At 37.8% G+C, this 27,365-nt stretch overlaps 1 protein-coding gene across 1 annotated transcript in view; it reads left to right on the top strand.

Annotated features, from left to right (window-relative positions):
* Positions 1 to 27,365, top strand: part of CUBN (cubilin) — a 264,084-nt gene that overhangs the window by 202,207 nt on the left and 34,512 nt on the right. The window contains exons 53-57 of the mRNA XM_081818905.1: positions 814 to 970; positions 3,331 to 3,480; positions 13,199 to 13,399; positions 15,853 to 15,982; positions 18,936 to 19,153. Of these exons, the coding sequence (XP_081675031.1) occupies positions 814 to 970; positions 3,331 to 3,480; positions 13,199 to 13,399; positions 15,853 to 15,982; positions 18,936 to 19,153 (856 nt within the window). The remainder of the gene's footprint in view (positions 1 to 813; positions 971 to 3,330; positions 3,481 to 13,198; positions 13,400 to 15,852; positions 15,983 to 18,935; positions 19,154 to 27,365) is intronic.

The following is a 27,365-nucleotide window of genomic DNA, read 5'->3' as shown; positions in this document are numbered from 1 at the left end:
TAACTTGGGAGTTGCCAACCCAGTTTTTAGTAAATAGCACATCGTGGCCGAATCTCATCCTTTTTCAAAATGAACACTGCCAGGAGGTCCTCTATGATTTATTCCAATTCATGCTAATTGCGTATCTACTTGGAATTCATGTCCATTTTCCTCATGCTTTACAAATAAATTGATTTCCACAGGCTTCTTCTTGGTAAATGTTGTCCACTTACAACCCACAGTGTGCCATCCACCCGGGGGAGAAAGGGTGAGCCTCACACATCACTGCTCTCTGCCTCCCTTGCCACCTAGTAATCTTAGTTAGATCAGGCCAAGTAGGAGAAGGTAAGAGGAAAATGAGTGGTAGTTGATTTCTCTTTGAAATTACTGCCTAGTTACACAAAAATGAAACACAGTCTCCTTGGAAGAGTCAAGAATGGGAGATGCTGTTAAAAAGCAGCTTAGGGCGCCTGGGTGGCTCAGTTGGTTAAGCGACTGCCTTCGGCTCAGGTCATGATCCTGGAGTCCCGGGATCGAGTCCCGCATTGGGCTCCCTGCTCAGCAGGGAGTCTGCTTCTCCCTCTGACCCTCCTCCCTCTCATGCTCTCTCTATCTCATTCTCTCTCTCAAATAAATAAATAAATCTTTAAAAAAAAAAAAAAGCAGCTTAAACACACTATTCTCAAAAGAAAATACTACCGATTTGAGTGCGTTTTATTTACTATCGTGTTTAGGTCTATACACACCTGAATTCCATTATTTTCCAGCCTAAGCACATTAAGCTGTGGACAGGGGAAAACCTCAAGCATTAAGTCATGTTTATGGCTCTTCTAGGTGTGGGCAGGGACTGAGGAAGTCAACAAAGCCCTGTTAGCCACAAGCTGTGGGAACGTGGCTCCAGCTTCCATCCTCACACCGAGAAATGCGTTCACAGCCGTGTTCCAGTCTCAGGAAACCCCGGCTCAGGGCTTCTCTGCATCCTTTGTGAGCCGTAAGTAGCCCCCAAAAACAGACCGGGACGTCCTTGAGAGGGTGGGGCTGCCACAGGCAGGCTTGCAGCAGAGCGGGGAGCTGCACCAAGGTTGACTGGAACCGGGGGTCCCAGGGGTGGGGGGAGAGTGGGGGCCGGTCACCTGATCCCGAGAGTACACCCTTCCTTCAAAAAGCAGTGAGAGTGGAACCGAATTCAATGGTAGGCCAATTGAGAGATGACGGAGAGGGCCTGAGTGCCACTGGTGGACATCTAAAACTAAGCCTAAAACCCGGAGTGGACAGGAATTAGGCAGAAGCCCAAGACGGTGCTAATTAGTAGACGATCAGCGTGCCTGGTGAGCAGCACCTTGACCTCCTGCATCGAAATCACCGGGGCTTTCAGAACCCACCGATTGCTTGTCAAGCCTCACTCGACCCACCTGAACTCCCAGTTTCCCCAAGTGGAGCCTTCCACACAAACGATTCTCAAAGTCAGTAGACTTTAGAAGCCACTTTCTCCAGGATTTTCTCTTCCTTCTCCAGTTACTGCTCACAGACTAGATTCGTGGGAAATGTAGCAGGTTTCAAGTCTGAGAAGCAAAGATGGGTGCCTGTTGGCTGCGTTCAGTCGAGTAGCCACTCATTTGCAAACTGCTGTTTAGGAAAAAGTCTAATGAAAGGAATTAGAGAGAGTGATGCAGTGAATTGGTATTTCAGGCTTGAATGAAGGACAGGGTGGTGGAAAGGGAGGAAGGAAAGGCCAGCCCAGGCCTAATGCCAGGTCCTCCCTCGCTGGGTTCCTGTGCATGTGTATATGTTCATAACTGCGTGTTCTGATACCAGTTTAGGAGGATACTGATATTTTCCTCTGTGATAGGTCAGGGAGAGATGTGGATTAACTAGTTACTGGTTATATGAAAACAAATGTCATTTTAGTGGTAATGATGTGAACTGTTGGGGTTTGGGAGCTAATGGTCAATAAAGAATTCTTGAGATATCTTCAGTGAAAAAAAGGTGGTTTTATTAAAGCAAGGAGACAGGACCCCTGGGCAGAAAGAGAAGCACTGAGGTTGTGAGGAGTGACCAATTATGTAATTGCAAGTTGGGAGGGGGTTAAGGATAGCAGAAGTCTTTAAGGAATTTGGAAGCAAGGTTTCCAGGATCTTAAGGGGTCATTTACTACTGTCTAGTGAAACCTTAGTCATGAGACCCTCCAGATATGTATATCAGTGGACCATATGCTTGGAGGATGATTGCTAACATATATCTTGGGGGATGGGGAGAGATAAAGGATGTTTCCAAATGGATTTTCATGTATTAAAGAAGACTTACAGGATCCCGGAGGGCCAGCTAATGTCAAGCTAAGTTTGTCTTTTGCCTCTAGTCAAGTATTAACATTGAGGCAGCTGAGTTCCTGGAGGAAGGTCATTCTGTCTCAAGCACTTGTCAGTGGGCTGCAAGTTGGAATGAAGTTTCATTTTTTTCTACATTTCTTTTGCCTTTGTTCTCCACATCAGTAAGAAGATGATTCTCTATTTCTGACACCATGTGAGAATTTGATAAGAGTTTGATAAGAGTTAGCATTAGTAAATTCAACATTATTTATTTATTTATTTATTTATTTTTTATTTTTTTTAAAGATTTTATTTATTTGACAGAGAGAGACACAGCAAGAGAGGGAACACAAGCAGGGGGAGTGGGAGAGGGAGAAGCAGGCTTCCCGCGGAGCAGAGAGCCCGATGCGGGGCTCGATCCCAGGACCCTGGGATCATGACCTGAGCCGAAGGCAGACGCGTAACGACTGAGCCACCCAGGTGCCCCATTTTTTAAAACAGATATTGTTTTTATGTTTTTATGGCCAGATTACAATACTAATGAAAATACATAGTTTAAAGCCATTAAGTGGCAGGTGCCGGGCTGGCTCTAAGTCAGTACAGCATGCAATTCTTGATCTTGGGGTCATGAATTCAGGCCCCACATTGGGCATGGAGCCTACTTAAAAACAAAAACCCATTAAGTGGTACTCATCAGAAACAAATCACTTCATCTGTTTTATCTCTATCTACATGAACCATATTCAGTCTTTGCTCAGTTTGCCTTTCCATATTATCTTCAAATTAAATGATTGGCAATGAATTGGTGGTAAAATTTCTACTATTAGCCCAAAACTCTGCAGCATATTCTAAAACATATAGATGTCCTCATTTTGCATGTATATTTATTTTAAAATCAGAGCTCCATCCCTTTAGTTATTGTTTCTTCCATTTGGAGTAGCTCAGGGAATATGTCTCTAGAGAATTTGAGTCTTTCCCTCACTGATAAGAAGATAATTACACTTGAGAACAATTGTTCTGATAATGCCTTTTTCTTCCCACATAGGATGTGGAGGTAATTTCACGAACCCTTCAGGTTACATCCTTTCTCCAAACTACCCAAAGCAATATGACAACAACATGAATTGCACCTACATCATAGAGGCTGATCCTTTGTCCTTGGTCTTCCTGACTTTTGTGTCTTTCCATTTGGAAGGTAAGTTTATTCTTAGTAAATTACAATTGATTCTTTTTTTTGTTTTAAGATTTATTTATTTGTTTTAGAGAGAGAAAGAGAGAGCGTGAGCAAGAGGGGCAGAGGGAGTGGGGAGAGAGAATCTTAAACAGACTCTGCACTGAGCTCACATCCTGATGTGGGGCTCAGTCTCACAATCCTGAGATCGTGACCCGAGCTGAAATCAAAAGTCGGACGCTCAACCGACTGAGCCACCCAGGTGCTCCTACAATTGATACTTAATGAATGAATGAGTGATAAATGAGGCAGAGGTAGTGTAAAAATCACCGTTTGAAGGATGTATTTAAAATGTCACAGAGTATTTTTGATGTACACTTGATTAAAATTTCATCCAGTGTTTTAAAAACACATGCACCATTCTATGTATTCCATCCAGAAATGAGAAAGTAACGTAAGAGCTTTAAGAACATAAGCATCATGTAAATTACTTAAAAAAAGTCTGGAAGGTATTACATATTAATAATTGTTTTTAATGTATTCATTTGTGCTTTGTGCATACACACATCCACATGCATGTACACACCAAACACTAACTAGCAAGAGAAACTATCTTACTGACTCAAATTAGATGCTCAATAAATGTTGGAAGAGTGAATAAATGAATATAATTAATAAATGTTTGCACTCTTGTTTGATTCAATATTACCATGGGACCCCTTTCATCTCCTTTCTGTCTTTGATCTTCAACAATTCCATAGGGATTGTGAACTCCCTAACCACAAGTGCCACTTTGGTTTCATTCCACAGCTCCAGGAAATGGGCTATTGGCAAAGGGACCGTAGGCCTGTTTATTTGGGCTGGCTCCGAGCACAATAGACACAACTTTTGTTTTGTAGCTGCTGGGACACAATTTAGAAAAAAGATCTCTTCAAGAAGATGGGTATTTTTGACCATTCAGTCATATTAATATTTTTTACAAATTAACTTTCCATTTCTAAATTACACTTAGTCTGTAAACTTGTCAAGCTACCTCTGCATAATCAAAATTTCTTTCTGTTTGGGTTGGTCTCCTTTGCCAGTGAAAAGTTACAGTTAGGAAAATGTCCTACAATATTCAGCATTCAGGAAATTTATGTTTCATGAAAATAAAAATGACATGTCAGTACTCATACATTGATAAATTATACAAAGCCTCTCTCACGTTTTCCTTTTTCTATGACCTCCTTTTCCTTCATCTCTACAAGTTGTAAATTTTGACACATGTGTTTGCTAGAATACCAAGTATAAATTGATGTATGTCACTGTAAAAATGGAATATGAAGTAAAATATATCTTTTCAGCTTTTGCTAGCACAAAATCCCAGTAATATGAAAATGCATTCACAATATATAAAGTTTTAGGGGAAGGTAAAACAGTTTATCTAAAATGACCCAATGTTGTATTTAAGAATAACATATGCATAAGACTATTAAGCAGTACTTTAAGAATTGTTACCACTGTACATAGATTTATAAGTGATATGTATTTTCTTTATACTTCTTCTATTATCTTTTTAATCAGGGAAAAGTTATTTTAATAACAGGAATAAAGCATGTGGCTTGCATTGTGTATTTGTTCTCATTAAATTGCATAAACACAAGAATGTCATATGCCAATATCATTTAGACTAAAAAAAGGAGACGTTGGTAAATATACTATATAACATAGCTACAAAAAACATTGCCAATACCAGTGGTGTATGTATTATTACAAAGGAACCTATACTGACCCCAAACAGTAGCTCCTGAGTTCAGTTGACCAGGTGGGATTAAGGGGCAAGCATACTCTGGAACCCTGGGTGTGGCGAGTGGTGGGAGAGAGCACAGCATTTTAGGATGGGTTTTGACACCAGGTCAGCCATGTACTAGTCATGTGACTTTGTGCAAATTAATCTTTCACAATCACTTTAATTTTTTAAAATACGAAATAGTAGTTATAGTAGTTATAAAAATCAGATCATGCTTGTAGAAGCCTATTCTGTGAACTATCATTCATCAGAGTTCCCACTGTTTTGCTATTTTTGCTGCCACCAGTCAGGATCTCCAGACACACCCTTATTTACGTTGCCTGTGAACAGGTGCTTGGTTTTTCCAGATTAAGTTATTGGCTAACCCTCACTCAATTGAAGCGTTGATTTTTTTTTTTATAAGATGATAGCCTGTGACATTTGTCTTGTGACATTTCCAGTGTTATAGGTACTCAGTTATGTTTAAGTGAGTAATTTCTGGCTATAGATTAATTGGATTATGATGATTCTCAAAAAAGACAACATTAATCAGATTTATCTTATAATTAGATTCTTATCACTAATCAGACCAATGCTGACATTCACTGAATACCATTAACAAACTAGAGATTTATTTGCTGCAGTAAAAATAACCTTCTACCCCTTCTAAAGTGAGCCTGAGGAATTCATGTTCAGGATATTGTAATAAGACTGAAAATTGCTCCCAAGAAAAACTCGGTTTTTTTGCAGGAGCCTTGGCCTTTCTAGCTGCTCTAGGCCATACGAACTATTTCTAAAAGACTCTGTCCACATGGCATTTCTGAGCCCAGCATGCCAACAGAGCCAATGTTGACCTTGGCAGAGATGAGGGTTCTAGATCTGTTCTTTTGGTGGGCCATTAGCACGAAAGGTAGATCTGGCAAGAAAAAGATGGGCTATCCCACACTACAGAATACAGTGAGGACATAGACTTGTTCATATGTTGTGTCTCCCAAACACTGACAACTGGTTAGGAAAGGTTTTACTAGTCAGACTACCATACTGATTATTTGACTACACGCTGGTGTTTTCACCATGGGAAGATTACTAAGGTTCAGTGACCTACATTCCACTGAAGTAACTTGCTCCAAAAGTATGTTATGATATTTTATGTTGGCCTAAGTTTCTCATCATTATTATTCCAATACTAGTCATTGTATGAACTTCGGACTTCTCATCTTTTCTACATAATCACTAATGAAGTATAAAAATACCAGTGAAATCAATTCAAAGTCATGGAAGAAATTTCCATTTGAGCATTTACAAGGCAACTTTTAAATTTTTATTCTGAATGTCATCTCCAGATTGAAATGGCTCTTGGTATTCTTAAAAGTGGCTTCACAATTTCTAAAGTAGAATAGAGAATTAACAAATTTAAAATGTTTCTTTTGGTCAAAAATGAAACACCAGAAACAGACAAAAGCTAACTACAAAGCATAAGAGAGAAACTGTCAATGTTCGTACTTATTTTGGAATCAGAGTTTATTGAATAAATACTTATTTAATTTTCCCAAATATTGAACAGTCGAAAAGTATGTTTTTGTGTTTTCATTATTCATGTGCCCACGTAGATGCGTCGAAGTTGCTGGGAAGATTATAGGCCATTTATTTTTATTGTTTACTTTATAGATAAGGCACTTAGCAGATGAGGTGCCCTATGGCAAGTGATTGCCTTCTATATCTTGATACTTCTGTCATTAAAATTCAGTAATACCATTGATTCATCTTGATGACAATGAAAAGTTTAGAAATTCTTAACTAAAAAATCGTACATCTAGGCAAATTCTAAACTCAGTTTCTCTCAGATCCAGAGTATCTCTTGATAAGAATTGAATAGTAGAGTAACACCTTAGCACAGACAGTGGAGAGAAACAGAAGGACAAATGCTTTTGCTCACTGTCCTCTAGAGATGGCCTCAGAAGCTCCAGAGAAAAATAGGGCTAGATAAGTCAAGCAGAGAAAGTCAATTATCATATGGTTTCACTTATTTGTGGAACATAAGGAATAGCATGGAGGACATTAGGAGAAGGAAGGGAAAAATGAAGGGGGGTGGAAATCTGAGGGAGAGATGAACCATAAGAGACTATGGACTCTGAGAAACAAACAGGATTTTAGAGGGGAGGGGAGTGGGGGGAATGGGTTAGCCCTGTGATGGGTATTAAGGAGGGCACGTACTGCATGGAGCACTGAGTGTTATATGAAAACAATGGATCGTGGATCACTACATCAAATACTAATGATGTACTGTATGGTGACTAACATAACATAATAAAAGAAAAGAAAAGAAAAATAGGGCTAGATTAACAGAGCAGCCATAGGGGAAGTCCTTTGTAATATTTGCCTGACTTTTAAAAAATTTACTCAGAAGTCCTGGTTTACAGGTTACACCTACCTATAAAGCTAGTATATCTGGAAAAGAAAAGAAAATTCAGCTTTAGAAATTTCCTTTTGCTCTTTTCCCCACCAAGAATGGGTTTTGTCAGTTGTCTTAGTTTACATTCCCCCCACCATGAAATCTGCTTTTTTTTTTTAAAATGGCATTACCCAGCTACTTATCATTTCTTCTCTTTGCTCTACTTAGCTGTTTGTAAAGAAATAAGAATGTAGGCACATTTCACAATTTATTATTTTAGAAAGCATCGGGCAGTGCTACTTTCGAAATAGTTCCTATTGGTGATTTATTTATTCAAATTGGCCAAGCACTAGAGGAGACAGTTTAGTTATGTAGGATTCCTCGCTTGTCTGTGTTATGAGACTTTGGTCTGCACAGCCTGTGGAGCTTAGTTCTACACTGGCACAGTCTTCTCCGACCACTCAGTCATTCCTCCATTGAGCAATCCAGTCTCCAGGCTACTGTTAATTAGGCATTGCTGCCCCCTAATTCCTGTACCTCTCCCTAGAGCCCTTCGCTGCTTTACTGAAAAGACTTTATCTTATCTACACTATCAACCCAAATGATTTCCCCCTATCTCTTAGTCCTCTTTGATATCTCTACCTCTCTGTGGCTCTAGAGAAAAATTGTACTCTGAACCTAAATTTGACAAGTTTATATTATTTGCTGAGTTACTCATTCTTGGTTTCCTTTCAGTTCTAAGTTCTTGGAATCGTGATGGAATTCAGAATTGAACATTGCTCTTTAATAAAGACTAGAGGAATATGATAAAAATTATATTTCAATACACTGGATAGAGCCTTACCCATTTCAAACAATAAACATCTCTTAAAGTTTTCTAGAAGGATGGAAAATAATCATAAAAACAAATCCTGGAGGATAGCTTCATACCTCAGAGATTTCAGTAGTAAATATACATCAAATTACTTACTGAAGATAGAATTAAGAATGACTGGAGTTCCTTTTCTCATGACATGGGCTCTAGTCCAAGGAGAATGTATCATTCAATCTCAGGTTGCTTCTCTTCCTGACAGGTTCTCATATGTCTAATAACTATTACCTCTCTGCCATAAATTGAACTTTAATATTTATCTCCATCCTTGAAGAACTTTTTCAAATCTTGACTAAGTTCTTTTTTCTCCCTAGAAGGCAATCATGCTAGTTGCATTTAATTATATTCTACTTGAGAGTTTTATGTATATTTTGATCATGTATTCAATTGGTTCCCCCTATGATTATGGCAAAGTGTTTAATATCATTATTTTCTGATGACTCTGGTCTCTGTCACCAAGTATCTTGTCATTGAAGAATCAGGCTGATCTCTTTGTGATGTGATAAACAGAGCTTGAGAAAAAGATACAGATGTGTGAATTACTTGATGCCTACTGACATAGTTATATCGCATATTACCTTGTTTATACTAAACCTTGATATGTTCTTAGACTTCAGGTAATTTTACGAATTCTGATATTATGTAATACTTGATTTTTTATGGACAAAATTTGGAAGGACATCCTACCTTAAAGAAATGACTGTTGGAAAGGGTATAAGAATGTCTTAATCCATCAAGCAACTTGCCAAGTATCATAACTTTCACAATTTATTGAATTAGGCTGTGTGAATGAGCAGATCATTTTGATTGGTGTAGTGATTTGATACTCTCTTGCTATCTACAAAAAAAAAAAAAGAGAGATGAAATCCCCTCTCAACTTCCTCTGCCTCTCCCCTGCCCAACTTCCTTATTGTTGAATAAGGATCTTTTGTAAACAGTTAATGAGTTTTGGTTGTGTTGATATAGATATACCACTGCTATCTCACGATCTTTTTAGAACTGGACTAGTTCCTTTAATTAATATTTTGGAAACATGATCAAGTATATGACACACTTTACCTATGGTTCACAACCTTTCCATAATTTCCTAAGAAAACCACCACTGTGATAGTCTATGTCATTATGTCAACAACTTAAAAACTAACTCTCTAATACTTAATGGATATCTGCGTAGCAAGCCATTTGATCAAAGTGGAACCAAGCTTTTTATCTAGCATCAGCAATATTTCCTTTTATTCTGTGATTTTGCTGTTATAATTTTATATATTGTTACTAGCTAAAGATATTTTTATGGCTAACGCATAATATTTTTTGATTCTCAAACTCACCTACCCTGAATTTTTAAAATTCCAGTAAAACTTTTGGTGTCTAGAGGACAAGTTCAGAGGTTATAATTAAGGTACATAATTTGGCAGAATCGAAACCATGAATCTGAGTTTAATGTATTTTTTTCTGTCCTATTTTTCCAACAACATATTGCTTCTGTTTATATGGTATGGTCATTGAAGTTAAGTCTTTCACATTTGTAACTTGGAGATTTATGCCCAATTAGAAGCATTTCTATTCCAGGATTTTCAAAATGAAGAAACTCTTTGAGGTTAATTTCATAAGTATATCTTGAATTGATACTTAAGATTTATGTTGGGGCGCCTGGGTGGCTCAGTTGGTTGGGCGACTGCCTTCAGCTCAGGTCATGATCCTGGAGTCCCGGGATTGAGTCCCGCGTTGGGCTCCCTGCTCAGTGGGGAGTCTGCTTCTCCCTCTCCCGCTCCCCCCTCTCATGCTCACTCTCTCTCTCTCTCTCTCAAATAAATAAATAAAATCTTTAAAAAAAAAAAAAAGATTTATGTTGGATAGAAACTTAACGAAGGGGGTGCCTGGGTAGCTCAATCGGTTGAGCATCTGCCTTCGTCTCAGGTCATGATCCCAGAGTCCTGGGATCGAGCCCCGCATCGAGCTCCCTGCTCTGTGGGAAGCCTGCTTCTCCCTCTCCCACTCCCCCTGCTTGTGTTCCCTCTCTCGCTGTCTCTCTCTCTGTCAAAAAATAAATAAAATCTTAAAAAAAAAAAAAAAAAGAAACTTAGCTAAGGAGCCAAATGCCTTCCTAAGATTTTCTCTAAGATAATACATCCAAAAAAGAGAAGGGAATTTTTAATGTACAGATATGTAAGAAAATAAAATGTATTCATCAAGATTCTTTCAGTTAAAAGTGATAGATTATCTTCAGGTTAGCTTTGATACAAAGTAGAGTTTATAAAAAGAATACTGGGTTATCTTATCTCATTAATGGAAGGTTGAAAAATAAGAAGAGGTCATGGGCTTCCAGAACAAGTGGAAGCAGGAACAAGAATCCTTCAGAATGCTATCTTTCCTTCCCCCTTCTCTTTTTGTTGCTTTCTGCATGACAACTTACTACAGCTTGGCTTCCTTCACCTGTCAGGGGACAGCTGCTGATGTTTTCCAAGTTGGACATCTCTGGCTTCTTGTATTGACTCCCTCTTACTCAGTTACGGTTTGAACACATCTGATTGGCCTAGATTGGGTCCTACATCCTATCTTGAAGTAATCAATAAGTCTATCAACAGTGCTCAGGATAGTGGGGTTCTATAAAAAATAACAATGACTATGATTATGGTCATCCATAGAATTATAATTTCTGGCCCAGCAATTCCACTCTTAGGTATTTACCCAAGAGAAATAGAAATTTATGCCCATGCTACTGTCCAGAATATAAAAGAACTCTTACAACTCAACAATAAAAGATGTATAACCTAATGTTAAAATGGCAATATATCTGAATAGACATTTCTTCAAAGAGGATATGCAAATGGCCAATAAGCATATGAAAAGATGCTTAGCATCATTAGTCATAGGGAAATGCAAATTAAGACCATAATGAGCTATCACTTCATACCCACTAAGATAGCTAAATAAAGACAGATAATAACAAGTGTTGGTGAGGATGTGGGAAATTGGAACCCTCCTGAGGTGCTGGTGGGGTGGTAAAATGGTACAGTCTCTTTGGAAAATAGATCGGTCCTCAAAATGTTAAACATAGAGTTGCCATATGAGTCATCAATTCCACTCCTACTTAGGTACCCAAGAGAACCGAAGGCATATATCCACACAAAACCTTGTACATGAACATTGCAACATTATTCATAATAGTCAAAAGGTAGAAAATGAACCAAATGTCCATTAATTGCTGAATGGATAAACAAACTGTGATCTATCCACACAATGGAATACCATTCAGCCTTGGAAGGAATGAAGTACTGATGCATGCTACAACATGGATGAACCTCAAAAATATCATGTTAAGTAAAATCAGCCAGTCACAAAAGACTGCATATTATATGATTCTGTTTATATGAGATGCCCAGAATGGACAAATCCATAAAGATTGAAAGTAGGTTAGTGGTTGCCGAGGGCTGGGAGAGCAGTAAAGAGGGAGGACTAAATGGGGCATGATTGTTAATGAGGCAAGATTTGTCCCCAGGGGGCTGAAAATGTAGAATTGGAGAAAATGTCAGATACCCCAAGTGTCCTGGCACTTGGTGAATTGAAAACACCTTTCCAAAGGCCATTTGATAAACCTGAAAAAGAATCTTATCTTAGTACCAGTAACTCAGCTTCTAAAAATGTATCCTAATGAAATGAGAAACTTCAGCAAATATCTATGTACAAGAATGTTTCAACAGTATTTTTAATCAAAATAAGATGGAAAAGATAGAATTAGCAAGCAATAGGGGATTAATTGAACTTAATATGGTACATCTATATGTTAGAATTTTATGTATGCATTTAATTCAATGTTTTAAAAGAATAATCACATAAAATACATGGTTATGTTATTTTATGTTAATAAAAATTAAGTTACAAAAGATCAGGCATAGTATGACCCCAATTAATGTTTTCACAGTATAATTAGCCTGTAAAAATGGCTGCATAAGGTGCAGTGATAAGTCTTTTCAATTTTTTGTTTATTGTGTTTTGTATTTCTCTTTGGAATGGGTCGAAGTATATATTTCTGTACATATATAATCAGAAGACAAAACAATGATGAATATTTAACAGTCACTAAACTCAAGCTAATATTGTTTGTGTGAACATTTAAAAATATTGTTCAGTAAACAATGAGGAATTTCTAATTCTTTCTCCATGGTAGGAGTCCCTTATCTGTATATAAGTGTTAAGGCAGGGTTTTGCCAAAGCAATGCTGTTTACATTTTGGGCCGGGTGATTTCTGTGGTGGTGGGAGGACAGGGAGGTGTGCGGTTGACCTGAGCAGAGGAGCGTATTTAGCGGCCTCTGCCCCCATCCCCACTCCATGCCACTAGTACATCCCAATGTTACAGCAAAATCTTGTCTTCACATAGCACCAAATGTCCCTGGCAGGATATTTATATATCACTGAATTAAAGGAGCCATTTTATAAAGGAAGAAAATTCTGGATTATTTGAAAGCAGAATTTATCTATTGTGAAGTTCTGTTTTCTCAGACCTGCGCTTGATTGATAACTAGGGTAAACACTGTTTCATCAGGACACCAAGTTAAATAGTGACTTAGCCAAAGAGCTCTTGACTCTCATTTTAATTTCTATGTAAATTGCATGAATCTTCATTACATTTTTTTTGGTCTGAATATTTATAGCACTGATCACCCGTGTTGCTTTTGATTATAATGCTGGTCTTTTCTGTGCTCCATACAGCTCGCTCAGCCGTAACCGGAAGCTGTGCCCACGATGGTGTTCACATTATCAGGGGTTCCAACTTCTCTTCCATGCCTTTTGCCACCATATGTGGAGATGAGATCCTGTCTCCTGTCGCCATCCTAGGTCCTGTACTGCTCAACTTCTACTCTAATGCTCACACCACAGACCTCGGATTCAAGTTTAACTATAAGATCACCCGTGAGTAACCATGATGATAGAGTCTGGAATTTACTTCTTTTCTTGAGTAATTCCCATAAGGAGTTTTAATTGTGATTCGTACATCACCAGCTTGAAGACTCATGCACTTTAAGGGGAAAAATGATCAAATAGATGCATGGTCCCAAAATACTCAGGCATTTTCTTTAAAAAAAAAAAAAAAATTGGGGAGGACCTTCTTCATGAACTTTAGCTAGAACTACTCCTTGAAAATCAAATGGAAGATTGAGATTTATGTTGCTAATTTAAGTTAGAATGAATGTTCCTGCTGTCTTTAGTTGGTAGTACGTTATGTAAAGGTGTCTTTTTGGCCTGGACTATCCAGATGCCTGTCTCATTTCTCCAAGTCACTTTGCTAATGTGAAAAGCAGTATTTTATAAATTTAGAAAAAAATGGAAAATAATATCTTTATAATCTTCTGGTAGGAAAGGACTTTTTGATAATATACACAAAGCACAAGGTCTAAAGGAAAAGAAAAGATTAACATATTCAGCTATGTTATAATTTACAACTTTTCTATTTCAAAGGCAAAGTGAGAGGACAAGTCTTGGATTGAGCAAAAGCCTTTGTAGTTACTAGGATCTTTTCATTCTCTGTAGACAATTTAATTGTGTATTTGAAAATCATAGATTATGTTTCCCAATTTTCAGTAATCTTTTCCTCTCCTGCAATAAGCATGGTTAGCTTACTGACCATTTTTACCACATCATCCCAGTTTCAGTGAAATGGGCACACACATCTGACAAAAGCTTTGTTTTGTTTTGTCTTTACTTGACCAAAGTAATTTACTAAAGTTAAATCATTTTCTTTCAAATACATTACTGTTCCCATCCACAGAGAAGACTTGAAACTATTTATTCATGAAAAAGGCCTTTACACTTCATTCACATTAGCTGTTACCTGAGTCCTGACTCCATTTGGAAAGTGTGATTTTTTGTGGCTCCATAGGTCTGTGGGCACAAACAGAAGAGATTTGGGCACTGAATGTTCCTTCCCCTGGTTGTCTTGTTGAATAAAGAAGAGCATCGGTTTGTTTTATTCTTTTGGTACCACTGGTGTTTTGGAGACTTGCATGCTGCTTTATGATCTTCTACTCTTTAATCTCTCATTTTCCCAAAATACTGTATGTAAGGTTTACCATATCTACAATGAGAATGCCATTTGAAGAGTGTTGACATTAAGATTTCAAATCCTGACAAGGTACAAATTTGGGAGTTACTTGGGCATTGATAAGCTTTCAGAGACCACAAAATTGTGTGTAAGCTGAAATAGAATAATGGCTACACAAATCTAACTTTTAATTCTCTACAGTTGTCCCCGGGGGTCTGAGCACATGAATACTTATGGGTGTATAGAGAAGAGCCTTCCTCGAAATGTGGGCTTAACTGAGGGAATATAAACAAACAAACAACCTTAAATGGTAGCCACAATTTGTTTATTATTTTTAAGAGATGTAAATGGAATATGTCCACTGACAGTATATAAACCATAGAAATATCATCAAAGTATACTAACATTGTAATTTTAGAATCATAAAATAGAATAAACAAAAGCTTTTCTCACTGCAATGAGTGGGATGCTGTCCATCATTGTGTGGCATAGTCTCATCCTCCTTATATGTAAAAACAAGCGGAAATAATCCTAATTTTATATTTTTTATAATGGGGTTTTATTGTTTTATGGCTGTGGTTTTCTTGACTAATAGAAACAACTAACGGCTCTGGGCCGTTGATTGCTGGAGTCAGGGCGGGGGTGTGGGACTAGCTTCCTTGTGCTTGCTGAGGACCAGTAATACAAATTTGGGCAAATAGAGTCCTTACCAGGCTCACAACTAAACGGAAATACAAAGGACCCCAAAGCTATGCATTTGAGCCCACAAAGGGAATTAAACTTGAAAGTTCCAAAAACTATTTCCAACACTTCACGTTATAATACTCTGTCTTGACAGAGGAAACTATATTTTAGATATTTAATCTATGTTAAAGATTTCCAGATCACAGTCCTTCCTGGGCCCAGATGCTCACAACTTGCCTTGGATTCTGCGTGCCTTTCTCAGCTATCTGAGAGCTATCTCCAGTTATCTCTGTCATCTCTCTCAACCTGTCAGTTAAATATAGGGAATGGACAGTTACACCCCAGCACATGAAATGTTCTCTCTCATTGTTTTCACTCTGGTCATTAATTTGACCCAGACTTATTCCATTGCAAGATGTTCCTTAAAATATTCTCTGCTGCTTCCACTCCCTTACTGTCTCTTCCCCCGACCTTAGTGGAAAAATCAATATTATTTGTAAACAATGATGAAGGGAGATTTAAGTTCTTTAAGACAAATGGTTGGTGTCTCTCTTAGGGAAAAAGGTAACAATAGTAGTGAATATCTCAAAATTATTTTTTCACACTCGGAGTAATAATTGTTCTCTGTCTTCTGTTGCAGCCTGTGGTGGAGTGTTCAACTTCTCCACTGGGGTCATCAAGAGCCCTGCCTATTTGTATTCGGACTACCCTAACAACATACACTGTTCGTACACCATCATCGGTAGAGATGACAGAGTGCTTCAGCTCAAGTATGTAAAACAAGTGTACCTTCTTTACAGTCGATTCAGCTCGATTTACAGAAAAGATATTCCTTTACAATAAAGAACACTGATTCTTGCAGGAGGTATATAAGGGAACCTTGAGGAAGGGAGAGGGAAGTTCTTGTTTGGTAGTATAAATCCAGGAAATGGGTGTCCTGCCCTCCATGCAGGCCAATAGGGATTAAGGGGAAAAACACGCACTCCACCAGTGAAAATGAGAGTTTTAATTTTCCAACAGTTTCAAAGGAGCTTCGTATAATGGGTTGTAAAATTATAAGCCTGTCTTGGGAACAGCAAGAGAAAGTATTTGATTTGTTGGGCACTTATTATGCACAAGGAACTTTAATTGATACTTTCCATAATTCTCTTTCATTCTTTAAACAGTTATATGAGGCATATATTATTAAACCCATTTTACTGATGAGAAAATTGAAGCTCAGATGGGTCAAATTACTTTCTCAGTGTGATATGCTATTAAATGAAGAGTCAGAATCTGAATTCACATCGTATTTTCTCCCAAAGCCATGTCCTTAATATTTCCCTATGCTATCTCTTGAAGGGCAAATATTTCCTGACTACTTAAGAAATGTATTTGTTCATGTATCAGAGCCCCTCTAAACTGGTGCTATATGATATTGCTTACATCATCAGTAAAACTCTCCCCTAATCCTACCTACTCCCCACAGGACTGATTAAGGGAATATAACCTCCATTATCAGTGATAAAGGTCAAAACCACATTCATCTGAGATGACGTATTTGTAACTCTTGTGTTTCAGTGATATACAGCATATGGCAGAGGGCTCCGAAATTTCATGTAGTTCACAGCAATCTAGAATTTTTTATAGAAGGTCGAGATGGGCTAGAATCTTTCTTACCTACCTCCCTACTAAATGGGGATCACTTTCATCTCTAAAAATCGTATACACTCCACTGTTTGTCTCTAGGAACCTCATATGTCAAATGGGTCTTTGGACTGTTAAAGTCTCATCCAGCCTGATTGGGTTCCTGTACCAGACAGTAAGTGGTCTAGAGGCTGGACCTTGAAGAAATCAGCAGATCCCTCCCTGGGACTATTTGTAAGGAAGCTGTGCCCCAAGGGCCAAAAAGTCCTTTAAGTCCAAGGGATAAAAGAATAAACAAAAAATGCCAGATGGTCCAGAGCAGGAGGCCTATGAAGGGATCACCTGCCTAGAATGGCAGTATAAGGGGTCGTTCTTGTTACGTGCCATGGTGGCATGAGATTTGCTTCTACACATGTAGGATTATAGGTGATATATATACTGTATGTGTTTATAATGTATATTTCTGTTTCTTACGTGGGCCCTGGGCTCATCATAGTCAAAGTTCATATCAGCATGTTTGGAAAATTTATTATACTCTTTCTAAGAACCTACATTCTATAAAACAGATATTATCCTAGGCTTTACAGAAGTTGTAGACATTAGTAAAACATGAATTCTTCTACCAGTGTTCTCAAAGTACACTGGCAACATAAGCTTTGCTATCAATGGGCTTTTCCAGATAATCTTCTGTGCTCTGGAAAAATGATAAAAAATAAAAAGTCAAAACAGCTTTGAGTCCTCTTGGAAACGCAAATCTTTATCTTTCTTTATGGATTCATGTTGTAGAAAATAAGTGTGTTATCCAAGGAGAATAAAAAATGGATGTAGTATTTTTAGAAATTATCTAGCTATTGTCCTGTCCTCATCTTCTTTTACAAGAGCATTAAATATTACATGTGGTTGAAGAAAATAAAGAATTTTTCATCTTGCTCTTAACCATCAGTTTGAAAAAATTGAACTAATTAAAGCTTTATAAAATTTTACAGATCCTTTTTTTCTCAAGGCTCTTAAAAGGAATTTTCAAATTAGATATTTTCAAATTATTCTGTATTAAAGATTATTTATTTATTTGAGAGAGAGAGAGAGAGAGGTAGAGACAGAGAGTGCAAGGAGGAGCAGAAGGAGAGGGGCAAGCCGACTCCGTGCTGAGCACAGAGCCCTATCTCCTGACCCTGAGATCATGACCTGAGCCGAAATCAGGAGCCGGACACTTAACTGACTGAGCCACCCAGGAGCCCCACAAATTATTCTGTATTATATGTTATTATTGTAGCTGCTAGCAAAAAGAAAAAAAAAAGCTGAGAAAGCAGAAGAACCTACAAAAATGAGGGCAGGATATCAAATAATTTAAACAGGTTTAAGAAAAAATAATTTATAATAAACCCATCCTAAAGCCCTAAAGATAAACCATGTAGAAAGCCTTGCTTGTTTGGGAACTCTGGGAATAGTTACTTGAAACAACAGAGTATAGGCCTTAGATTATCTCAGGCCATAAAAGTGAAGTTAAGGGTGTATCTGTCAGGATAGTTATAAGTGGTAACAAACATGCCCAAGGCACAGTAGCTTAGTGAGTTTATTTCTCACCTGTATGAGTATGTCCAATGTGGCCTGGTCACTTAGCAGCCCAGGCTGATGGAAGCTTCATTTCTACATTTGAATCCATGATCCATCACTGCAGTGGGAAGGCAAACTGAGTAGTAATTTTTTTAAAATGTCTTCCAAAAAGTAATAGGTATCACTCCTGCTTATATTTCTATGGCCATAGCAAGTCTTAAGGCCATGTAGAACCTCAGAGTGTGCACAGAAGGGCAGTTCTCCCAAATATCAGGAAAGCAGAGAGCTGGAGATGTGTGATGAAGTTCCTGTAACAACTATAACAATCTTAAATGTGAATTTTTGCTTATAGCCATCAAATCAGTAAAATAGCATATTGTTTCTAGTATTTGCTATCAGGTAAAGCATGGATGTTCTGCTTTTAGCCTTTGACTTGTTTTGTTTGTTTGTTTTGGTTTTGTTTTTGTTTTTACAAGAATGAAGGGCATAATGTAATGGAAATTCAAATGGAGAACATCAGTATTAACAAGGTTCATTCTACAGGTTTAGTGACTTTGATGTGGTTCCTTCCACATTTTGCTCCCAAGACTACCTGGCAATTTATGATGGTTCGAACATCAGTGATCCCCTTCTTGGCAAATTCTGTGGTTCCGAGCTTCCACCAAATATTAGGAGCAGCAATCATAGTTTGCTTCTGGTATTCAAGACAGATTCATTTCAAACGGCAAGAGGTTGGAAAATATCTTTCTGGCAGACACTGGGTAAGAATTTGGGATATGTAAATCTATTTTTCATGACTGTTACTTTTCTGCTTTACTTATTTTTTTTTTTCACCTGACTAAAGTTGCTTTTCATTTAAATTTCAAAAAATATGTCACATAAAGTTTTGGTTTTAAAAATTATATATGATATATTTTGATTTAAAAAATCACTCAACTAATATACCTCTCTGGTATACAAAGGTAAAGTCTCCCTACACAACCATCTCTAATGAGACCTGAACCTCATTTTACCACTGATGGAAACGACAGAAGTTTAGCCTAAAAGCAGGCAAGGGCCCCATCAAGAGAGAAGGCCTCATGACCTGTGTTGACTTTGTCCTTGAAATGATGAAGAGCCTTGGGAAAATTTTAAGTAAAAACCTCATGGCTTCTGGAAAGATGATAGTGGTAGCAGGGTGGAAGAAGATTGGCGCAGGGGGACCCTATGACTTGAGAAGAAGAAGCTCATTACAGAATTCTGGATGGCAAAGGTTGAAGGTTCAAACTGACACAGTGAGAGTAGAAACAGAAGGAAAGGTAAGAATCTAAGAGAAACTGAGAAGGTAGAAGGCTGTAGATCACCCTCAACCCTCTGATCCAAAGCCAAGCTTACCTTAAGCTTTCTTTACATTTGATGTTTTACTTTTTTGTGCATTTTTTGAGGGAAGCAATTAGACATTTGTATTGTGAAAGCTTCCCAATAAAACATAGACATCATGACAAATTGTATCAGAAAACCACTTTGCCACCTATCCTACTTAGCTATATCAACAATCACTTGAAAGCAAGTCTCAGGGGCAGACAGGGAGTATTGCCTCAATAGAATTTGCCTAAGTGAAGGGTGTACAAAACACAGAAGCTATTTTGAAAGAAAAATTCATTTTCCTTTGGAGATTTTTGCACAAAAGAACCCATACATTCTTGCCTTTAGCACAGACTTTAGAACCAAATGACATATATTTGCATTTGCTCTTGCTACCTGCTTTCAAGTTGTTTTTCTTTTTCTTAATATATTCTCACATGACCATTGAAATAGCCTTATGCTCTCCACTGTTGTCATCTGCATGAAGTTTCCTGAGTGAGTCAGTCAGCGTTCCCTAGCCTCATTAATTACTGTTTTTCTGAGCTACAAAGAAGGCATTTGGACTTACTGTGATTTTACTGAACTAAAGTGGCACAGAAGGGAAAATCTTTTATTGTCAAAGGCATTGTTCATGTATGAGCACTGGGCTCTTTCAGTCAATTACTGCTTTCCTCTGGTCACAGTTCTACGAAGGGTTCAAGTGCAAGGAGCAGAAATGGAATGTCATTAATTGTCAGAGTGGTGTGATCACTGCATTTCATGATGACGACTTTTGCCTCTTTTTCCTCTTTATAAATGCTCTCAGACACTTGAAACTATCTAAGAAGTGATTTTGAGTAATCTTTAACGGTAATTTTTTTTTTTTTTTGCTGAAAACCTAGGTGTTGCCTTTTTATATTGCTTTGGTCTCACAAAGCCTTCAAGACCACACATATAAGCCACACATACAAGTTTACTATAGATCATTCTGCAAAACTTTTCAATTTTGTTTTGTTTTTTTGTTTGTTTGTTTATGGTGAGGAAGTAGGGGAAGAGCAATTAAGAGTAGATTGAATTCTTTTAGTTCTAGATCTGGATTAAAAAAAAACAACAACTTAGACTTGACCACTTGGATGCACCTTTCACTTCTGTCTTAATCCATTTAAAACCACTGCACTTTCCCATAGAAAGGGGAGAGCACCTGTGTGGACCCAACAGTGAGTTTTCAATAGTCACATGAATTTTCAACAGTGGATGTCCAAAACTGTCAGTTCAGCCTGGAAAACAGTATTTTCACAGAGCAAATAATTGCTGTGAAGAGACCATTTTAGTCTGTGACATTCCAGTTTAGTTCATCTTGACTAACACACTAGAGTTTTGCAAATTTGCCATTTAGATGATACATTTGACAATACTTTATATGACATCTGCTTCAATTTTTCAGAAGTCAGTGGAGAGCCCACTCATGTAACTATGTGATTATGAGGTAAACTCCTTCTTCATTTGTATTGCTAATGGGTCAGAACAAATTTGGGGCAAATATCCCATGGTTTGTTGTTAATTACTAAATATGTAGGGAAACTGAGTTTCATCCTTTCATGGAACTTCTGTATTAAAGAACCATAATGCGGGCGCCTGGGTGGCTCAGTTGGTTAAGTGACTGCCTTCGGCTCAGGTCATGATCCTGGAGTCCCGGGATCAAGTCCCGCATCGGGCTCCCTGCTCGGCGGGGAGCCTGCTTCTCCCTCTGACCCTCCCCCCTCTCATGTGCTCTCTCATCCTCTCTCTCTCAAATAAATAAATAAAATCTTTAAAAAAAAAAAAAAAAGAACCATAATGCATGGGATATAAGGTCCAGAGAAAGCAAGGCAGGCCCTTTACAAGGGCTAATACCTAACTATAAAGCGAATCTCCTTTCCCCCTGCACTCCTGCATTCCATGAATAATTGATCCTGAGAGAAGATGACCAGCAAAGTGATCATGCCAGGCATTAGGGATCTGTGAAACTCTGAAATTATCTGAGTGTTTTTCTCAAGAGAGTGAGCTTTTGTTTGATTGTCAGTGGTATCAAGGATCTAATAAAGTTTTAAAAGCCATCAGTCCTGTGGATTTGGCTGAAATGGGAATGCTATCTAGTGCAGAATTGACATTTAGAAGTACCCTTTATTCTATTAATTTCTTCTTGTTGAGTTTTTGCCCCTCCTTGATCCCCAGGGGCTACTTTGGCCATGATTGTGCTTACATGTGTGTCTTGTGAAACATTTCAGACTTGCAAACATGTTTTTAAACTTCCAAAGCCTCTGTTGCTTCTTCCTGTCCTGGTCTCATGTCAGAGTGCTGCTCAGTCAGTCTTATTCATGACATGCTCATCACATTAGACACCAAGCTTCTAGCTATTTGATTAGATCAGGGATTTAAAGTACATAATTTGTGTAGTACTGTGGTAGTTCCATTTGTTTTTTAAAGTAATGTGTTTATAACACTTTAGCAAAATGTCAGGGTCAGAAACTGACCCTGGCCTGAGTAGGTGTGAGATTGGTAGGCCTTTGAATCAGTGAGTAGCCAAGGAGAGAGTAAAGAGTGACCCTTAAGGATGACATGTCCTAGAAGGACAAGGATGTGATGTCACCCTGGAGACTATGGCAATATCATGACAAGGGGGCGTCAGTGACTAGAGACTGGAGACACTGGATGTGTGACTAAAGCTCCCAGCTCCCTCTTGTCCACAGTCCATGTGTGGAGGATGAGGGCCACTGCCTGTCCCTTCCTCAGGTAAGTGCCATATAGGAAAAAGTCAGGTGGCAGTACAGTCAGACTCACAGACCTTGCTGTGAGGCAAAGGCAAAAATACCAAAGTACATGTTTAACAAGGACAAAATAAATCGTGCTCCGCAAAGATGGAAACGTGCCCAGATGGGAGGGGCTGTAGACCAGAAAGTACGTGACCATGACCTAATCGTCCCATTACATCATTGCCCGGTAAGATGCTTTAGAAAAGCCCCTTAGCATGTTTGAGCTCAATTTTTATCCGCTAAAAAAAGATCAGTTTGAAAAATTACCACTATCTTTCTCTTAAGAATACAATGGGAATGAAGTAGCTAATTCCTGTAAAGTTCCTTAGATGTCCAAGAGGAAGACTGTTACGTTATCAGAAAATAATGCTGTGGTCTTGGGCTTCTGTAAAGCTCCATGACCTGCCCCACCCTATCTCTGGAGTATGTACAGCTGGGGTCATTATCATCAATAGGACCCCTCCATGGAGCAATGATTGTTTTGTTCATTCTTACTCACTTTGCACTGAAGTCTAACCAGCAAACCCTAAAGTATGTTTTATAACCTAAATCTGAAATCAAAAGCTAACTTTTTCACGTATTGATACTCCATCAATATTAATAGGCTGTGTGAATGCATTAAAGAATAAGTGGACACATTGCACCTACTTAACAATTAATTCTCTTATATGTAATGTAAATGATATACTATACATTGTCTTGTATCGAGATGTGCCTCCTTCTCAATCATGGTTCATATAGTTCCACTATGACTCAGGGTAGTAAATCGGATCACTTTCATCCTCAGAGAATTGGTTGGGAGTATTAGGTCAGACTGAACCTCTGGGTCATGTGTGTCTGGCCCTTGGATGTTTGCCTCCTGCCATAACATCTGGAAGATGTCTCTCCGACATGCTAAAGGAAGGCACTGGGAGCAGTGGGAGGAAGCTGAGGGAGTTGAGCCAGAGGAGACAAGAGAAGGAAAGGGGAGACTGACAAAGGCAGTGGGATTCTGCAGCCCCAAAGATGGAAACTATGGTCAAAACAGAAGGAGAAAAATATAACAACATGTCAGAATCAGACTCTGGTTTCTAGTTATTTTTTCAGTTTCAGTTTTGGTGTTGTGTTTGGACTTTGAGAGGCATTCTAAAATTCTGTAGCTAGACGGTAAAAGAATAAAGTTAAGAACATTCAGTGACTCTGAATACTGATGTGTATGTTTCCATGTGCTTCTTAACAGCCTGATAAAACTGCCAAACCGTATTACTTTTACAAGTACAAGTGCAGTAAGAGTGTTGAGTTACAACTTGAATAATTTTATAAATCACTGCTCAAGTAATTCTCAGTTTAGCAGTAAATGGGGGTATTACTTGAAAGCAGTGGTGTTTGTTCTCTTAATGTCATTTGCTCTCTCTGATGAAGTCTGAGAATGAGATGAGCTGAAATTGTACACCCATTTGCAGAAAACTAGACTGAGCTTATTTCCGCCCTTTTTAAGCCTTGTAACTTTCACTGGTGATTGGATTTCCCTTGAGAGATACAAAGACAAGGTTATCTGCAGTTTCTTCTTTGTGGGTTTTATTGAAAAGGGTTTTTTGCTGAGCAGAGCATGTGGGGCTACAGTAAAGAAAACAGCAATGCTTAGTTCACCAAAACCTTATAAAAGCAAGTAGACAGGAGTAAAATTCCAGATCAGCAAAAGGAAAGGAAAGATTTTTATTAAAATATATTCCAACATCAGAATCTATGCTCCCTCCCCCTGGAATGACCCGTTTGAAAAGTAGGGCTGTTGTTGGGGAAAAATAAAACCAGATGGTATTATGGAGACCAAATTGAGTGACAAAATTGAGTTAGTGGTAAATCATAAGCTAACACTGGAAAACATTCGGGTGAACAAGAGCTGGGAAGTAATTACCTGCATTAACCTAAGCCACACCAGCCCTCCTCAAAATGGAATCTAGTCTTATCTCAGATGTTCTCAAAACCGGGTGTTTTGAGTTTAATTATTTGTAACCACAGGTTCCCTATAATAATAATTATTATCCTTACTTGGATCAGCTTGACTTTGATGTAGTGTTCGCAGGAGCATAAATGCAAACTATCTCTGGCTAGCAATAAACATTAAAAAAAAATTCTTTGGTTGTAAATCAGTTGTTTAGAAATGAAACATCATTAGGGCCATGGGACTCTATTCTTCTTGTTGTCGTGATATACAAAAAATCTATTAATTTTGTGGTAATTGTACGTTCTGCTCTCTCCCAAATGAAGACATTGCGAAGTCCCAGGGCATAATGATAGTGACCGCCTGTCCCCGAGCGTCCACTATGTGCTAGATGTAGGACAGAGGCTTTCGCTAGATGGTCTTATCTAATCCTCACAACTGCCCATGAGACAGGGATTATCCCATTTTACAGAGGAAGAAATAAGAATTGGAGAGATTAAGTAATTTGTCTGTGGTCAGAATGTGTGTAAGAGGCAAAGCCAAGCTTTGAGCCAGGTTTGATTGTCTCCCAGATTCACCCTTTTCCTAATCAACTCCCATCACCTCTGGGGCAGTCAGTAAACATAGCCAGGGATGAAGAGGGATCCTGGGGTGAGTTTTCTGAAAGGCAGGTCATTTCTTTAGTGCCTTTTTGGCCTAGATAGAGCTACTTTTCTCCACTTTCATCTTCTCCTTGATACTGCCTGCTTTCTAGTACCAGCATTCCAATTTGTACCTAGCTCCAAATAGTGTATTTGCTCATATGCTACCACTGTGTAAATAGCGTGTATAGTACAGCAGTCACTGTTCTCTTATATTTATAATATTAATATTTGTGTCATAACTTTATATTATAAAACAGTTATATTTATATTATACTCTGCCATGTTATATTTATAATATAAATATTGTGTAATATGTATATATTTATATAGATATATGGTATATCTTATAATATATATCTATAGTGTTTATAATGTTGATATTTACATGAAATATGTATGTATATGTAGCATATATGTATATGTAATACACATATAATATATGCATATTATAGCTCATAATACATAATATATTAATGTAATCCTAAAATATATATGCAATAAAATCACATATCTTTCTGATGTTGACAAATATCAGACAAATGTCACATCTGTTTTATTGGCTTTGCATGGCATGTTGATAAAGAATTAGCACAGTTAAGTGGAATATAGTTGCCTTGGAATGTAAGGGTAATAGATCTCTGTATAACAAATAAAACCCTCTAGTCCAAAATTATGGCTTCCAATTTAGTAAAATTCCTCACCATAGGATTCTAACAAAATGAAGGAATTTGGGCATTTATTTTTATGATATAACCCTGATTGGTACTCTCTTAATAAAGATTCGTTTATGAAATGGGCAACTAAGTCACAAAGACATTACATAACTTGCCAAGGTCACTTAGCAAGTCTTGAGCAGAACTGGGAAAGGAATCCCTATCTCCCCTTTGTCTCCACCAAAGTAATAAAAGTTGAAATGTCCATAGCACAGTGTAAGCTAATATCTCAGCAAGAACAAAAACATAGTTCTGTGTCCCTGTTTAAATTGTTATTTTTTTATTTTTTTAAAGATTTTATTTATTTATTTGACAGAGAGAGACAGTGAGAGAGGGAACAAGTTGGAGTGGGAGTGGGAGAGGGAGAAGCAGGCTTCCCGCTGAGCAGGGAGCCCAATACGGGGCTCGATCCCAGGACCCTGGGATCATGACCTGAGCTGAAGGCAGACGCTTAACGTCTGAGCCACTCAGATGCCCCGAAATTGTTATTTAAAAGCTATGGGAATTTGGGTCTGGTTTTATGAATTCCACCTCTTCTATATCGAAATCTGTTTTATGACTGAAGAGCACGTTGCTTTTAAGGCTTCTTTCTCTAAGCAGAACATTTTTTTTTTCTTTCTAAGCAGAACATTTTAAAAAAAATTTATAACTTTTGATTTTGTAATTGTCAATGTTAAGTAAAGTCATACTTCTTTTATTTTCTTATTGAAGAATAGTTGACATACAAATATTGTATTAGTTTCAGTTGTACAACATAGTGTTTCAATATTTATATACATTACAAAATGGTTACCATAATAAGTCTAGCTACCATCTGTCACAATGCAAAGTTATTACAATATTATTGACTATATTCCCTATGCTGTGCATTACATCCCAAAGTCTTACTTATTTTATAAATGAAAGATTGTACTTCTTAATCCCCTTCACCTATTTCATCCAATTACCCCACTCCTGTAACCATTCATTTGCTCTCTGTAAGTCTGTTTGGTTTCATTTGTTCATTTATTTTGATTGTAGATTCAACATGGAAGTGAAGTCATATGGTATTTGTCTTTCTCTGTCTGACTTATTTCACTTAGCATTATACCTTCTAGGTCCATCCATGTTGTTGCAAATGGCAAGATTTCATTTTTTATGGCCAAATAATATTCCATTGTGTATATATATGTATGTACATATTTGTGTACATAACATCATCTTGATCCATTCATCCATCTAGGGACATTTACTTTGATTCCCTTTCTTGGCTATTGTAAATAATGGTGCAGTGCACATGGGAATGCCCATGTCTTTTCAAATTGGTGTATTCATTTTCTTTAGATAAATACCTAGAAATGGAATTGGTGGATCATGTGGTAGTTCTATTTTTAACTTTTGGAAAAATTTACTGTTTTGCACAGTGGCTGCACCAATCTCCATTCCCACCAACAGTGCAAGAAGTTTGTCTTTTCTCCACATCCTGGCCAACACTTACTGTTTCCTGTCTTTTTGATAATAGCCATTCTGATAGGTATGAGGTGTAAGTCATACGTCTTTTAGATAGTGGAGCTGGCACATGAATGTATCCTGTATTTTAC

Source organism: Leptonychotes weddellii, chromosome 5 (assembly GCF_054177405.1).
Source record: "Leptonychotes weddellii isolate Sample4059 chromosome 5, ASM5417740v2, whole genome shotgun sequence".
Lineage (NCBI taxonomy): Eukaryota > Metazoa > Chordata > Mammalia > Carnivora > Phocidae > Leptonychotes > Leptonychotes weddellii.
The sequence above is the reverse complement of the archived record's forward strand: the minus strand, read 5'-3'. Positions and strand labels throughout refer to the sequence as shown.